At 37.4% G+C, this 17,792-nt stretch overlaps 1 protein-coding gene across 2 annotated transcripts; it reads right to left on the reverse strand.

Moving 5' to 3' along the window:
* Positions 1-469: 469 nt before the first annotated feature.
* On the reverse strand, positions 470-17,099 carry BIRC3 (baculoviral IAP repeat containing 3). Of its 2 annotated transcripts, XM_036861056.1 has the most exons (10): positions 16,923-17,099; positions 16,048-16,150; positions 9,559-12,706; positions 9,352-9,451; positions 7,609-7,687; positions 6,770-6,818; positions 4,938-5,180; positions 1,558-1,812; positions 1,248-1,289; positions 470-1,131 (listed from the first exon to the last, which is right to left on the reverse strand). In XM_036861056.1, the coding sequence occupies exons 3-10, from the start codon at positions 10,409-10,411 to the stop codon at positions 938-940; spliced, it is 1,815 nt and encodes a 604-aa protein (XP_036716951.1). In that variant the 5' UTR covers positions 10,412-12,706; positions 16,048-16,150; positions 16,923-17,099; the 3' UTR covers positions 470-937. The 2 variants fall into 2 exon arrangements, with proteins under 2 accessions (XP_036716951.1, XP_036716950.1); XM_036861055.1 differs by lacking the exon at positions 16,048-16,150.
* Positions 17,100-17,792: the final 693 nt, after the last annotated feature.

Genomic DNA, 17,792 nt, shown 5'->3' on the forward strand with positions numbered 1-17,792 from the left:
TGAATTGGACATGTTGAGTACCAAAAAGTAATGCAAAGAAGGAAATTTTTCTGCACTGGCAGTACAGAACAAATTGATTTATGAGAACAAGCTGTTTGTTCCAAACACTGCTAACCAGTGTACTTTTCAAGTCCCAGAATTAATACCAAAGTGGAGAGAATAAAACTAGGGGCTTTTCCCAATGGGTAGGGCAGGCATGAGACTTCCTTGAATGAATCAACAGACAAATGAATAAAGAAATTTACTGGGAAGATTATTTGATTTTGACTCAGACATCCTATAAAATCCTATAGATTAAAGCCAGGTGTGGTTGACCCCTGTGCTCTACAAGTATAAATGAAGAAGCATCTTACAGAAAGGGATCTAAACTGTAGTTCAATATTCAAGAGGTCTTAGGGAGGGATGGAAGGAGGCTGGGAGTCAGTAAACTATCCGATTATCATAGAAATGAAGGTATTAAGAACAAGCGTAATTTTGATTGCTTTATTAAAATGTTCCTCACAGAATTCTTTATAAAAACATCATGTCCTGAAAAAGTCATTCAACAAACATCAAGACTTTCTATGTATAGGACATTGATGGAAAAAGCAAGAGAATCCATGTTCCTGATCCTTAATACAGCTCCAAAATATTTAAAATTCTGAAAGTTCAGTTCAAAATCTTAAATTTTACTTCACTTACAATTTCAATAGTGCTGAAATTTTCCTTTAGTATTGTGCTTATAGTGCTATCCCTGTTTTTTGTTCATGAAAACAAAAGCCTATCATTCCCTTGCTACATAAAATATGTATGTTCATGTTTTACATAAATATTTATATAAAACAAAATTGTTGTAAATAAATAAGAAACCTTAAAGAAACCAAATCAGTATCAAAGTTAAAATTACAATACATGTAATCTACTAATTCTAAAGTTTAGACAAAGTTTTAGATCTTCTTCATGAAAGAAATGTACGAACTGTACCCTTGATTGTACCTCTACAAATAGGGCATTTTCTTAGAGAAGGGGCACAATCTTTGCAAACTACTAGGTGACCGCAAGGAATAAACACTATGGACACTTCTTTGTCCATACACACTTTACATGTTCTTTCTTCTTGTAGTCTCCTCAATTGTTCTTCCATTGGTAAATCTAAGAAGAGAAAAAAAATTTTAATAAAAGGCAATTTGCTGCTTCTCCTCCAATGAAAAGCCAAGAAAATAAAAAACAATGTTTTCTACTGATTTAAATTATTAATACTATTTTACCTGAAACATTTTCTGTGGGAATGTATTTTATGTCTTGTTGCACTAAGGGAGAAAAAGCAAAAGCATTACTATGACAAATAAGATTAACAATATTTAGTCACAGAATATATATTTTTAAACTAACAGTTTAGACTCTGGCCAAATACTATAGATAATTTTCATAATGTCAAGGCAATGAAAGCCTTCAATCTTTTTGTACAATTAATAGTTTATAAATTAGGTTGAATTATTTTCAATAATCACAAATCATTAATAAAAGCGTATTTTCAATTGACCTAGGAAGTTCCAAAAGTAATTTTCCAGCACTCACCAAATAAATGCTGGTATAACATGGGGTCAATTTCTTGTAGAGAGTTTTTGAATATGGTGGCTGCAAAATTTCCTTTTACTAAGATAGTATCAATCAGTTCTCTTGCTTGTAAGGATGTCTGTGTTTTTTGTTTAATAACATCACGTTCTTGCTCGCTAATCACTCTGGCAGTTAGTAGACTATCCAGGATTGGAAGCGCACAAGTCAAATGTTGAAAAAGTGCCATTCTATTCTTCCGGATTAATGATAGGTCATCTTTATAGAAAAAAACACAAATACAATCACGTTCAAACTCTGTCCACAAACTTCCTTCCACATATACACATATAACTGAATGAAAAAACCATAATTCATAATCAGTTGGCACTGAAGTTGATTGCTAGCTTTGGGGGTACCTGATGCCCCGTGCTTGATAATAACTCTAATTATAATAAGAACTAACACTGAGCACTGTGGTAGGCACTTTCCATGTATTAACTCATTTCATCTTCACAACAGCCCTTTGAGGTAGGTACTAGTACCCTTATTTAGCAGATAAGAAAATAGAGGTACAGTGAGGCAAGTAAATTGCTAAAGGATGCACAACTAGCAAAAGTCAAACTGAGGCAATTTGGTTTCATAATCTATGCTCTCTACCATTCTGCAATACTGCCAATCCTTTAACCAAATAAAACTTAGAAACAAATAAAACTGAAATTTTAATCCAATCTAGTCGAAGTGGGGAAAGGCAAAATCAAGGGAATTAAAATGATAGAACATTTTTTTCTTAAATTATCAGTCACCCATAAAACTTCTTTAAAATTCTATTTTAAGATGAAATTATTAATTAATTATTATTTCCCAAAATTAGACATGATATTGCTATTACCTCAATGTTTTATAGTAAGGGGGGAAAGGCACTAACAGCATTTTGAAAAATAAATCCTACTTGTCAATACCTTCCTGTCCTATACGATCTCTGTATTCTTCTTCCAAATCTAGATTTTGTATCTAGTGGTAAAATATTTTACATTTGAAACTCTGCAATTTTATTATCTCTTTGGAATATGACTTATGATTCCAAGTTTATTAATTAACTATCATATAGTTTTACCATGATCCATAAAGCTTTTCTATAAAATAAAAAGAGAAGTTGGGCTGTCTAAAGAAGAATTATTTGAGGGGAGATGATCATTAGATTTTAGAAACTCTCACTTTGTCAAATAATAGGACATATAAATAGAACTGTTTAGTAAGGAATAAAAAACAGTGCTTAGTCAGAAAGTCCAGCCTCGAGATATACATTCTGAAGAGAACTGAAGCTCTGAGAATAAATGAGAAAAGGATCAGGACCTAGAACAGTGTCTGGCACAAAGTCAATGTTCCACAAATACCTGTTGAACAAATGAACCATCAGGCCTTGGTAATTTCAACACTAGTAGGAACAAAGAAATAACAGCCAGAGGGATGGAAGAATTAGAACTTAACATATTGTTAAGTAATCTATGGTTAAGAAGTAGTGATATTTTAGAAAATTAAAATATAATTTATACTTGATGTTAAAGTACATTAATTTTTTAATTTTTTAATTACATTTTACTTGAACTAATGTAAGAAGTTCTCTGAAATTCTTAAGATTTCTAAAATTGGATTGCTAGTAGCTGCAGAAAATAGTCTCACTTCAAAGTCATAGACTGTATTCTGGTTTATAAGAGGTGAAGACTTGAATAAACCTTTGAAGCATATTATTCTTTTATCCTGGAAAAAATATCCTAAGTTGCCTCTTTATTTACTCATCTGTCAAGAAATCACTCACTTACTGTTCTGGGAAACTATAATCAGTAACGTAAACGTAAGTATTTTCATTGTCATTCAAAAAAATATTTCTTGAGCACAGACTATATACAGATACTGTGCTAGGTAGTATGGATATAACAGTGAGCTGAGAAGCTAACGGGTATTTTTGATAATCCAAGTTATTGTATACTGTTGACTTGGAGTCATCTCTGGAAACTGTTGATTTTTTTTTTGGAAGAAAAATAAGTATTTTATAGCTGGATGGCTTTAGACTTCTAAGGGTCTATAAACAATTGTGGAAATGGGTGTTCTCTTCTTTGAGCAGGTGTTCACTGACAACCAGTGGTAAGACTGAGAGGACTACAGGAAGGACATGCAGCCCTATCTTCACTTCACAATGAAAAGGAGAACTTGGCTGGGCAAAGATGAACTTGGACTACGTTGCTGCTATACTGGTGACATGTAGAACTGAATAATTCACACTTTGGTAAATAGAGGATGCTGTATTCCTATGATCTGATATGTTTGTCTGGGTTGGCCAGGGGTAGATTTTTCCGGGAATGGAGTGGACAATCTCACCGTCAACCATTCTGGGAAGAAAGAGGTCCCAGATGGCCTTGGACAAGGATATGGGGCAAACCTTTCTCATTCTGGGCTTTGTGGATATTTGGGGGCCTGAGCTTTGCTTGGGACTTTCCTAGTCATTTGTTAAAACTGGCCAGAGCTAGAGAGGTGAATCAGGAGCTAGGCAAAGAGATTCATGAGGACGGGCTTAGGGGCACCAAGAGAGGCCACATACAGTTATAGCTGTCAACTGCCATCTGTGATGTAATGCCCTTCTGTTATCCCTAAATCTCCAGTAAGAGCTTGTTAAAAGTTGTAGTCTGTTTTCAGCTGTGTTGAAAGGACTCTTGGATCTGGTCCATGCTTCGGAAGGAGTGGCAAAGGAGAGATCAACATTTCTCTTTGTCCAGGCCAGAGTGATGATGGCAGTGGAGCAACCAGATGAGAATGAACATGCTCATCCAGAGGAGGGGATGAGCCTCAACACAGTAGAGGCAACAGGGAGCAGACAAGGCTAGCATGGAAGGGCATGGATAACTTGTCTTGGGAGAATGGGAAACAGTGTCTTAGAGCTCCCCTAAATAACAGAGGGGCACTCCAAAGGGGAACTCGGTTCTTGTGTGGGCAAATAGGAAACTTAATCATAATTTGTACATTAATTTATAGTCACAGGCTGAGATACACTGTTACGCTAATATTAAAATTAGTAATTGTCCCTGATCCCACCCCAATTTATAGCAAAGAGGAGTGAGCAACTAGTCTGGGATCAAAAATGTGCCATGAATAATTACAAACACAGTCAATTACCCAGAATAAAAATAGAAATTAAGAAAAAGCAGGAAACAATGCTTTCACTCAATATATTTACTTATATTTTCAATTTACTAATAAGCAACTCAAATATATTTTAATGTGAAAAAAGTTTTCAGAATTCAAATGCAGAATATTGAACTTAAAATCCACTGGATTGACTATATTTTCAATAACTTATGTACAGTGACATCCTTACGGAAATGGAGACTGTAAGTAAATATGTGTACCTGATTCTTTTTCCTCAGTTGCTCTTTCTTTCTCCTCTTCCCTTATTTCATCTTCTGCATTAAGTAAATCTAATACAAGATCACTGACAGTTTTGTAATTCTCTCCAGTTGTTAGGATTTTACTCTGAACTGTCTGCTTTACCAGCCTTCTACTAAAGCCCATTTCCAAAGCAGCTTTAACAACAGGTGTATTCATCATGACTGCATCTTCTGAATGGTTTTCTCCAGGTCCAAAATGAATAACTATACGGAATAAAGAATTTAAAACATATTGGGATAGTCTGTATATTTTCTAAATTGCGAGTTATTACAATATCAAAAACATAAGGCCCAGAAAATGTGTAGGTACTATTTTGTATTACCTTTCTTAAATTTAAAATAATGATATACATGTTCAGTCACTAAAATAGGAATATGGAATATTACATTCAGATTCAAAATATGCATTATCTGGCATAAATATGAGTGGGAGAAAGAAACAGAATGTTGGGATCATCCCCACCAGCACTGAGATTCCTTTTTCCCCATGTTGAATGAACAAATGAGCTTTCTAAATCAAATATGTTTAACATAATTTTGAAAGAGACCAAGTGTAATCACTCGTATCTATTACTGCAATGGCCTCCTAAAATATTGCTCCTGTCTAATTCATTCTCAACATTGTAACCAGAATGACTTTTTAAAAACACAAATCTGAATGTGTCACATTCCTTCTTAAATTCCAACAACAATTCCTTTGCTTTTAGGATAACATTCAACTGTGCCTTACAATATCTTATGGAATCTGGACCCTGTTTACCCCTTCAGCCTCATCTCTTGCCACTTACTCATTCGCCTTCTATCCCAGAAGCCACAAACTGACGGCTCTTGGGTCAAATTCTGCCTACAGTGCTGACCACTCTTAAGCTAGCCTGCTTCATTCATTTATCTGTTCACAAATCCTACTTCTAGCCATACAGAATTTTGTTCAGTTCTTCAAGTGTGCCTGTTCTCTTTTGTCACTTAAGTCTTTCATGTGCTGTTCTCTCTGCCAAGAATATTCTTTTCCTCCCGTTGTTATTTGGTTAACTACTATTCTTCCCTTTGATTCTGTGCTAAGACAAATACTTCCTCTGGAAAGCCTTTTCTGATCTTCCAAGTCTGGGCTAATTGTCCCGCATGTGCTCTCAGAGCACACTTTACTTTCCATACTGTTCTCCTATCTGTGTATTTGCCTGTATTCCTTAGACCACTAGCTCATGAGAGCAGGTGTTATGTTTATCCTGTTCTCTATTCTTTCCCCAGAATAGCAGAAGCACAACAAATATTTATTGAATTGAATTTAACACTAGATAAGGGAAAAGAGCTTGTTCAAATATTGGCTCTATCACCTTTCAAGTTTAAGGTGGTGGACAAGTCACTTAACCTCTCTGAGCCTCTGAGTACCTATTGAAAAATGAGAATATTATTTTCTACTCTCTCCGTTTCATAGAAAGAATATGTATGCAATCTAATGTCATAGTGCACCCGTTCCCACACTGGTCTGAGAACAAGGGTTAGGCTGGATGTCTGAAGCTTGTTAAAACTATAGATGCTCAAGCCCCACCTTCAGATACTATGATTCAACTTAGTAGGGTTAAAGTGGAGACTAGAAATCTGTAATATTTTTTAGAGTTCCTCAGGCAATTATGATATGCACTAAAATTTGAAAAATACCAATAATGTATTTGAAAATTCATTGTAAATTATAAATCATAATATAAATGTACATTATTATAATTATCAACTTTCAATCTTAACAGTATCAAATGGTTCTAATATTTAAATGTAGTAATTAGTATTAGTATACATACTTGGTGACTCTGCATTTTCATCTTCTGGATTGTCTGAAGTAGATAACAGCTACAAAAAAATGTATATAAATTAAAATGTAAATCTTGTTCATTGCAACAAAAATTAATCAAGAGACCTAATTTATTCAATTTATTGCAAACTGACTTGTTTACTGGCAACATAATTTTTTACGTCAAAAGCAGAATTTCATTTACATTCAACAGCATTTCTGTAGGCCATAAACCAATAGAGTTTCTTCGTGTGTGCATGTGTATGTGTGTATTAACAAATAAAATCCATTTTCATTAAGGCAGGAAAAGGGCTACACCTTTTCACTGACCTGTAAGACAATCACTGTTTGCCTATCATCCCAAAGATCTTCCATTTTCTGGGTGCTCCTCTGGGATAAGCTGGACCCTTTATTTCTATTGACTGTGGCTAGGAAGTGTTTGACCCTCAAACTATTCTCTAAGTTCTTACTTGCTTTTCTGGGAAGATTAGAAAGAGCAATACAATTATCTTCCTCAAATCCTTTTAAGAAAAATTTATATAGTAAAACTATTAAATGTTACTATCCAGTCAATTTTTTTCCTCAAATAATTTAATTTATTGCAACTTAGTTGAAGAAATACTCAGAAACATAACTTAAATATTATTTTTCAGAAGGTTTCTAATTCTGGATCTGCTGTTATCCAAAGACTAGCACTCTCTAAGATCATGCTGGGTGTTGAAAAAAGAAAATGTATTTTTAAATTGACTTGTCTTTTCACTAACATACTACTCTCTGTAATTATCAGAAAATAATTTATCAGAAAATCAATTTAATGAATGATTTAAAAAACAAAAAAACTGTCCCTACCTGTTCAAGTAGATGAGGGTAACTGGCTTGAACTCGACTGATGAACTCTTGTCCTTTAATTCGTATCAAGTACTCACACCTAAAATGTAAGCGAAATTAAATCTGGGGGGTTATTTTAATCTGGTCATTTGTAGACTACTAAATATTTCAAATGAACATAAACATAATTATAACCACTTGACTATTCATTTAGCTTATAGGCAGTGATAAGAGATACTGCACTCAAAGGCAAGATGATGTCAGCAAGAGGAAGGCTGTAACTGGTAATCGGCCAAGGCTGATGTGGATAAGGGTTGTGAGGCTCTCAGTCCACTGAGATAAGTAAGGCTGTCTCCACTCCGAGGTCCTTGCTGCTCTCTTCAACTATTCTAAGATTCCTAAAAACATTCTGAACATTCATAACGAGCCAAGGAGACAGGTAGAAAGTTCCCTAATAAATGATACTGTTCATACATGAGCTTTGTATGTTTAAAAGCTGAAAATATACATAGAAAGAATGAGGAAGCTGAACACATTTTCTAAGAAGTCAGACATTCACAAGTTTGGTAGTTTCTAGGTAATATACATCCATGGTCAAATTTAAGTACGAAATGAATTCATGACATTACCAAAGCAAATTTACTGTTCTTTTTATATATTCACAAAATTACCACAATAGAAAGCTAGCAGCACTTTTTAAAAATGTCTATGTAAGGTGTTCTTTTTAATCTTCATAATTTTTGAACTCGGAAATATTTGGGGAGTGCAAAGTTCCTATAAATGAAGACATAGTATATATAAAAAATTATATAATGCAAATGTTAGGATACTAAGTTTAGTAATCAACACTAAAAATACTAAAAGTGTTGACCATGAAAAATATAATTATAGGCTACCTGATTTTAGTAAAAAAGGGAGAGTGTAAACAAGTATAGAATAATCAGAAGTGTTGACAACAAAATGCTATGTAGTGATCAAAACAGATGAGATGGGTCTATATTTACTCTGATGACCCTACTTAACATTGTAACCAGACTGGTGCCTCTGATCTCCCTTAGCGAGCTCCCTTTTTTCTTTTTATCCATAGCACATATTATCTTCCAACATGCTATATAACTTATTTATTAAGTTTTTATTCATTGTCTGTCCTCTCCTGCTGTAAGTTTAGCATATGAGACCAGGAGTCTTGGTTTTGTTCAACTGAGTATATTAAGCATCTACAATAGTGCCTGATAATAGGTAATCAGTTAATATTATTGAGTGTTGAATAAATGAAAATATGTTCAAAGCATGTTGACTGAAAAAAGTTTCAAAACAGTAAATATATCTAATTCATGTAAAATTGTATACATTTATCTATATATGTACATATGCATAAAGAGATGTCTCTGGAGGGATGTTCACTACAATGGTGACTGTGGTCATTTTTAGGTGGTGAGATTTCTGGACATTTAAATTTTTTTTGTCTCTGTACTTTCCTACAATGTGTAACTTTGGTTTTATAATGAGCGTATGTTATTTTAATATACATGTATATATATTAATTACACACACAAAGAAACCCTAAATTATTTCCTCTTTATCTTAAATTTCCATCGAAACCTTTTAAGTAATTATTTTTCTAAGTAATCCCTCCTAAGTTTATTCATAAAAGTATTTTTGAAACAAAGACAGAATAAAGTAACAGTTGATTATAAGGTAAACACATATAACTCCTCTCACAATAATCACACACACTTGAAAAGAAAATTTCAAAACAATTACCTTGGAAACCACTTGGCATGTTCCACCCATGGATCATCTCCAGATTCCCAACACCTCAGCCCACCATCACAGCAAAAGCATTTCACATCATCACTGTGACCTAAAATTAATTTTGGACCAAAACTTATGAATACATATAATTTGACCAGTAAAATGTATGAGAGAACACATGTTGAATATTTGTTTTTTATTATCAGATTTTCTTACCCATATAATAAAAACCTGCACTTGCAAGCTGCTCAGGATGAACTGGAACACTAGAGGGCCAGTTACAGAATGTTTTAAAGCGGGCTGCATATGTCTGCATGCTCAGATTAGAAACAGTGTATCTTGAAGTGCCTTGAAGCTGATTTCCTAAAAATGGGCAGTTGGGGAAATGTCTCAGGTGTTCTGACACAGCATCATCCTTCGGTTCCCAGTTGCTCAATTTTCCACCACAGGCAAAGCAGGCCACTCTATCTCCAGGTCCTATGTAGTAAAAGCCTGCTTTTGCCAGATCTGTTGGTGACAGAAAAGTCAATGGCCACATCTGGAAAGTAAGTAATCTGGCTTTTTCGGTATTCATTGCACAACGGTAGGGACTTATCCTCAAGGCAGAAAAATCTTGATTTGGTCCAGAGTTCAAAAGATTTGATGGAAAGCTTGAATAAGAGCCACTGAAATAGCCACCGTTTTCCAAACTTGGAAGTAATGAGTGCGTGGAATTTGTTACTGAAGAAGGAAAAGTAGGCTGAGAAGTGGCTCCCGAGATGTTAGCTGAATTCAGATTTTGAACAAAGCTACAGCTAGGATACAACTTTTTATGCTTTTCAGTAGGATTATCTCCTTGTTTCCAGTTATCCAGCATCAGGCCGCAACAGAAGCATTTGACCTTGTCATTCACACCAGTATAATAAAAACCAGCACGAGCGAGACTCCTTTCTGAGACAGGAACACCGGCGGGGAAAGCCGAATAGGTAGACATTCGGTACAGCTCACATGAAAAGTCATACTTCAATTCAAACATGTTGGCACTTTTCATCAAATTTGATAAGAATATGCTATTTTCTACTATGTTCATAATGAAATGGATGGGGAGGAAAAGGGACTAGCCTTTCTCTGGGGAGGTAGTTTTGTGCATGGGTTTTGATTTTTATTAATTTTAGTACTAGATTGAACACTAAGAACAGGAAATCTTTCATTCTTTTTTCTTCTATGCATTTAGGGTTACAGAATGGCAAGATTCTAAATCCTATATTGATACATTCTAAGGGCCAATTAAGTACCTGCACCTTTGTATACTCTTGCATACAATGTAAACATGATGCTACACAGTACCTTGTGATGAAAATTAAAACCCTTCATAAAAGTGTAGAGTGCTTTAGGTTATCAAGATGCCATTTAGTGTCAGGTATCTCCACAGGTAGGTCACCCTCTCCACTAGTATGCTTCAGTGACATCCAGTCAGCCTTAAGGTAAAATGTCTCACATACCTAGTTTGTTTTGGTGGAAAGCTATGCTGTGTAAGTGTTCTATACACACAAAAATATTCAAACTATGTTTATTTTGCTTTTTTTAAATTGTAAAATTTGGTAGCCAGAAAAAAAAAAAGCATAAGACCTACCTCAAAAGAGGGAAAGAATGGACTATCATATTTCAGTGATTCTAAGATGCATGTTTTAATATCTCTGCTATGGAGAGGTAACTTACAATTAATGAATGGCATGTCACATTTTAATTAACAGCATTTTTATTTCTTAGAGGTACATAAAATAATGGTGTGCTTTACAAATGATGACATCTTAGATTCAATGAAATACAGTCTATCCAAAATCTTGCTCAAATTAATTTTTCTTCCTACAACCATCTTATTAGGGAGAACAAAACAATTCAAAATTTTCTTCCAAATAAAGAGCTTAAGTAGTATCAGAATTGGTTCATACATCTCAAGACCTGGTTTCAAGATTTATTAAATAATAATTACTTCCCATAGATAGGTACCTGATTGCTTAGTCATAGCAATACCACTAGATCTTAGCAAATTAAACATTGCATTTCAAATAAATTATCAGAGATGAATATATTTGCTCACTTGGTCTTTTAGACTCAGTTTCATGCTGTTGAGAACCAATATCAAATCTCCTGATAATGGATTTACTTTTAAAAACAGTCAAAAGTCAGAGTGCTGAGTCTGCAAGCTAAGATAAATAATCAAAAAAAAAAAAAAAGATGGATAAAAAAATCTGGCTTTCGTCAGAAATTATTTCACAGGTAGCATACCTTGAACCAGAATTTATCATGACAAAAAATAATAAATTTATTTTGTCACAATCCACTTCTTTTGAACAGCAGAGATCTCAAAATTCAGAATTTCTCAATTATAAGTAGCTTTTAGTAAGTAGGTTCTGTGTCAATAATGTCAGTAATAACCAATAAACAAGTCACCATGGTTTTTTTTTCTAGAAGTGTTTTGCAAGCATGCTTCCTGGGTCCCACATATGTTGGGGCTTTTTACTGCAGACTTCAATGCTTTATTTCCAGGTGGGAGAAGAAACATATCTAAATACCAGTGAAAATTGCCCTCAAAGGTGAATTATTATGTCTAACTTCAGTATTCCTTTCATTCTTGGTGTTACTACTGTCTCTGTGTGAATTTTCTTTTGGAATAAGTTTGTTCATTTACCAAAATGTAACCACCCAGTCATCATTCTCATTCTAATTATTCTCAGAAATAACAGCCCATTTGAACAAACTAAAGTTTTGACTTTCAAAATATCAACAGTCTTATAAATGGTTAATTTCTTTACCAATCATCACGTTTATCTTTCATACTTGCTCTAAATTTGTTGCACCTATCAAAAAGTTTTGTTCTTGACATTCCTTTGTCATCGCAGAAATCTTTTAACATGCCAAAGGTTTTATATGCATGTTTCTCTAATTTAGCAGAGGGTTGAATATTAACCCTTTGTTCTAGATAACTGTCACTCATTTTTAAATCTTTACCAAACACAGGTACTTTTTTCTATTCTACACAGCAGCCAGTGGGAGACTGCCTGGCCAACTTTGAAAACAGTAGTTCAACAATATGTCCCAGCTACAATCATTTCTTTATATCCACAAATCAAATTCAGAATCAAACTTATTATTACTTTATAGTTATACCTCTTATAACCAGATCATATTTTTAAAATTAACATTCTTTGGATACCAAAAACTCCTGTTAACTACTTTGTTTATTCATGCACAAAACTACCTCCCGGAGATTAGACTAAGTCCCTTTTAAGAGTTTTAGGCCTCCATTTTGAGATGTTTTGACTTATAGAAAAAACTGGAATAAACCTAGAAGAAGTAGAACAGTTCGTCTCTTTTGTAAAACCTGTTAAAAAAAAAAAAAAAGACAGTTTTAAAAGTCAAATAATTCATAGATGTAACACCATGATCTCTTTTTAAACATTTTTTCCAAAGCAGAGCACTAGTATTTACTGAATGTCTGTGACATACAAGGTGCTGTATTAGGTACTGCAGAGGCCAAGAAATCCCACATGAAAACCAGAAGGCTCAAACTGGTGGCCAGCAGAGGTATTATGTTTGGCTTGTACAGAATTGGACTCCAGCATTTCACTAATTTTTTTAACTTTTTATTTTGCAATTAATTTATACATAGAGAAAACTTATAAAATTAAGAGTTCCCACATATCCTGCACTTACATATCCACGTATAACCATAGAAACCAGGAAAGTAACACTGATACAATGCTGTTAATTAATCTATAGGCCTTATTTGAATTTCACCAGTTTTCCAAGTAAGATTTTTCTTGGAAAAATACCACAGTACGTTTAAATGTTTTAGTTAATTACCAACATTTTTTTTTTAATTTATTTTATTTTTATTTATTTATTTATTTGGTTGCATTGGGTCTTCGTTGCTGCACACGGGCTTTCTCTAGTTGCATCGAGCCGGGCTACTCTTCGTTGCGGTGAGCAGGCTTCTCATTGCAGTGGTTTCTCTTGTTGCGGAGCTCGGGCTTTAGGTGCTCGGGCTTCAGTAGTTGTGGCTCGTGGGCTCTAGAGCACAGGCTCAGTAGTTGTGGCGCACAGGCTTAGTTGCTCCGCGGCATGTGGGATCTTCCTGGACCAGGGATCGAACCCATGTCCCCTGCACTGGCAGGCGGATTCTTAACACCTGCGCCACCAGGGAAGTCCCTTGCCAACATTATTTAAAAGTAAGAGATTTCTGGGCTTCCCTGGTGGCTCAGTGGTTAAGAATTCGCCTGCCAATGCAGGGGACATGGGTTTGAGCCCTGGTCCAGGAAGGTCCCACATGCCGCGGAGCAACTAAGCCTGTGCGCCACAACTACTGAGCCTGTGCTCTAGAGCTCACGAGCCACAACTACTGAAGCCCGCGTGCCTAGAGCCTGTGCTCCGCAGCAAGAGAAGTCACTGCAAGGAGAAGCCCGCGCACTGCAACAAAGACCCAACGCAGCCAAAAATAAATAAAAATAAAATAAATAAATTTTTTAAAAAAGGGATTTCTGTTTAAAAAAAAGTAATTAAGAGATTTCTGGACTTCCCTGGTGGTCCAGTGGTTAAGACTCCGTGCTTCCACTGCAGGGGGCGAGGGTTCAATCCCTGGACAGTGAACTAAGATCCCACATGCCACACATGGAGGGGCCAAAAAAAAAAAAGTAAGAGATTTCCCATGACATTCTAGATCTCAACCTTATCCTGAAAAGTCAGAAGATCTGGCTACAGCGGGCATATATTCCTGCATGGCAACAATCAGCTAGTGCCGAGCAGCGGCTGCACCCTTTAGGGAAGGCACACGCTCTCCCCTCTGGCACTCTGATACGGAGACTGTCAGTTGCTTTTTGTCACTGAGCTGGCACTGTTGTTTTTCTCACAGTAGAATTATGAAGAAAATGGAATTGTTCTAATACCTGTGTCTATCAAAAGTAACAAAAATGAAAGGTAAACAAAGAGGGACATTTTTTGAGAAAAATGAGAGTGACATATTTCTTTGTGGAAAGGAAGACTATTCCTACATGTTAAATATGTAAGCAAAGTGTGCTTTTGTTTAAAAAAGACACCCCTAGTTTTGTTCATTTATATCACCTGCCTGGCCCCCATGCAGTTGAGATTTCAAACCCCTTACACAGATCTTACCCTAAAGAAGCTTTGATGTGGAAACAAGGCATGTCTGTGGACATTTAGCCAACAGTTATACAATAAATATACAAAAATATGCCAAGATGCCAACCCTGGATCCATTCAAACTCTGTCTTAACCATTTCCAACACCTAGAATTATAAATGCTGCTGGGGAAGATCTACAACCTTGTAGACAGAGACCGGCATGACGTCAGACTCCACCTTGGCTGGCCCTTCACTATCTCTCAGCAATTCTTCTTAAGCCTAGCCCACTGGCCTATGCAACTCTTCTAACCCTTCAATACCTCCCTCAAATTTCTCCTCCACAACTCCCCATCTCACTTTCAGTAGATTGTTTTGCCTTCGATTTCTCAAAGAAAAGACACATCATTGAGTAGTACTCCTTTCACATTCTCAAATCCATGCCCTTTTTGCTTACAACCCACTTACTGCCTCACTTAAAAGAATCCCATCCTCCCCCACTGGCCTCAGAAACCTTGCTCTTAACCCCATCCTCTTCATTTCTTCAACTCTCTCTACTGGGTCTTTTCCTTCAATAGAACAAGCATGCTTAATTCTGTCTCAGCTTTCAAATGAAAACAAAACCAAAAAACCCTCTTTCAACCCTACTTTTCACTCTAGCAACTTACCCTGTATCTCACCTTCGCTTCACAACCAAATGAAATGAACAACTGTCTACGGTGAAGGTCTCCCAATACAACTGGCTTTAGCCAGCACCACTTAAAACCACTCTCTCTTTTTCTTTTATTTATTTGAAGTATAGTTGATTTACAACGTTGTGTTAGCTTCAGGCGTACAGCACAATGATTCAATTATATATATATATATATATATATATATATATATATTCTTTTTCAGATTCTTTTCCCTTATAGGTTGTTATAAAATAGTGAGTATAGTTCCTGTGCTGTACAGTAGGTCCTTGTTTGTTATCTATTTTATATATAGTAGTGTGTATATGTCAATCCCATCCTCCTAATTTATCCATCCCCCGCCTTTCCCTTTGGTAACCATGTTTGTTTTCTACGTCTGTGGAAAACCACTCCCAGTATGAGTAACACCAATCTTTTCTTTCCCAAAACCAGTGGAATTTTTCACACCTGACACTGGGGTCCACTTCCTCTAAGAAATGTTCTAGTCCCTTGGCTTCTGATACCACTCTCTTGGGATTCCTCTTTCCTTTCTTGTGGCTCCTTCTCAGATTGGCTCAAGTCCCCAACCTCATCTCTTCTTACTCATTTCTAGTGGGCAACCTCCCTGATGCCAGCGATGTTGGGTGTGTCTATCCTCTGGGTGCCTTTCCTCTCTGCCTCCCCCTAGTCTGTGAGCTCCTTCACAGCAGAACCGTGTTTCAGCTCTGTACCAGCCCTCCCACTCCTACCGTCCATTCAGCCTGGCATATAACGTAGACAGTAAGACTTTTTGCTGAGAAGTGAATTTCGTTAACTTGACTGAGCCCCCCAGGACTGCAGCACCCTCATTTGCATGGTGTTAAGGACATCAATTTTACATTAATGACTACAAAGTCTGCTCAGTGATGGTTTAATACCAGGCTTTGGAGTCAGACATCTTGAGTTTCCAATATCATTCAGTCTCCGCATACCAGGGGTGTGATCCTGGGCAAGTGCTTCTTAGGACTGTGAGAATTAAACCTGAAAACACATGTGAAGTCTTCTAAGGGAGTCGTTGAATATAGCGGGTATTAGAAACACCTAATGTTAGCAACAAATAATGGCAAACAAAGTTAATATTACTGTTAGTTTAGGATCGGGTAAATACCTCCAGCACTTTACTAACTAGATTAAGAGCACTACAGGGTTTCCATGCTGATCACCAGGAAAACCACTAAAAATCTGCTCTTTCTGCCACCACTTGGGAACACTCCTCCATCTGTCCATTAAAAAAAGATTTTACTGAGTCCTTACTATGCCCAAGCTCTGCTTTAGGCTCTGTGCTGAAGCTCATCTGGCACCGTCTAAGGCCCGGTGATATCTCTTGGCAATCGAGTTAAACCAACTGTCAAAGCTTCCCCATTCCACTGACTCACTGCAAAAGGAAAACAGGAACTGCACACCCGGCAGGAAGGCGGACGTTAAGTGAGTGTCGGCGAGGCAGCGCCGGACCCGGCGGCCCCACGGGCTGGAGGGCAAGTCTGGGCGGCGGCGAGGACCGGCCGGACCAGAGCGGCCGCGCCGGGAAGGGCCGCCCGGGCTCCCACTCTCTTCCCGTCCCTGGTCGGCTCGAGAGCCGGCCTGGAGCCGACCTCTGAGCCCTGCAGCAGGTCTGATTACCGTGCGCCCCTAGGCGAGCGACAGACGTAGCCCCCGCCCGCGCGGGACGCAGTGCGGAGACGTTGGGGGTCGCGCGCATGGACACGCGCACAGACACAAACGGTCGCGCGCACGCGCACTCTCGCTCACTCACCTCAAGTCTACCGGCCGGCCTGCCGCCCCCGGCCGGTGCGCGGCAGTCGGGTTGTGCCGGCCGAGTCTTGGCGGGTGACAGCCGTCGCCCCGCTGTTCGGTGCGGGCTGGAGTCTCACGCTGCCTTTTAAACGTCTCCCTCCCCCCCACCCCGCTCCTCCCCTTCCCCACCCCGCTCCTCCCCTTCCCCACCCCCACCCCGCTCCATTTGTCCCGCACTCCTCCCAGCGGTTTGCTTGTGCGCTGGTGCTTTCCTCTTAAGACTTAGGGGAACTCCAGCGGTAATAACCACACACACTTCCCCTTAATCAGTGGCCTGGCAGACCCACTCGGGGATTTCCATGACCCGAAAAGCGTGACTGTTTCTTAACCGGGGCGTATCGGCGTGGCATTTACTGAAATACCTTTGCTTCTTTGTTCGTGGGTCAGAGGAAATCTTGATAATCTGTGAGGGGGAAGATGAGCATTGGTCAGCCTGACTGGAAAAGGTCCGTCTCCCACATAATAAAAAAAAAAAAACCGCGAAACTTTGTGAACTCTTTATGATAATTTTTACTTTTTGTTCTAATTCTGTTATAATTGTAAAGCATGAATGGAAATGTAGGGGTTTGTAAAAAAAAAAAATCACAAGATTCTCCTTTTCAGTTTATTTTTAGCGTTTTAAAAGATTGAGATTACCATCTTAGTTTGCTATATTGAAATCTCTTTTTTTTTTTTTTGGTTCGTTGGTTGTCTTTATAACCAGGGTGGAGTTGGCTATAAAACAAATTCCGCCTTTTAGCCTTTTGTCTCACAGGGGAGACGTCTAAATGACCATGACAGTCTCATAGAAACCTGAAGTCAGAGTCTAACTGCACTGCCATATTTTCCT

Source organism: Balaenoptera musculus, chromosome 8, assembly GCF_009873245.2.
Source record: "Balaenoptera musculus isolate JJ_BM4_2016_0621 chromosome 8, mBalMus1.pri.v3, whole genome shotgun sequence".
Classification (NCBI taxonomy): domain Eukaryota; kingdom Metazoa; phylum Chordata; class Mammalia; order Artiodactyla; family Balaenopteridae; genus Balaenoptera; species Balaenoptera musculus.

Excerpts from the sequence above, each read along its gene's own strand:
- BIRC3 (XM_036861055.1), bottom strand. The coding sequence starts at position 10,411 with ATGAACATAGTAGAAAATAGCATATTCTTATCAAATTTGATGAAAAGT. Across the intron at positions 1,813-4,937 it reads AACTGAGGAAAAAGAATCAG|ATGACCTATCATTAATCCGG; the intron begins GTACACATATTT and ends TTTTCTATAAAG. Across the intron at positions 1,290-1,557 it reads GTTATACCAGCATTTATTTG|TGCAACAAGACATAAAATAC; the intron begins GTGAGTGCTGGA and ends TTTCTCCCTTAG.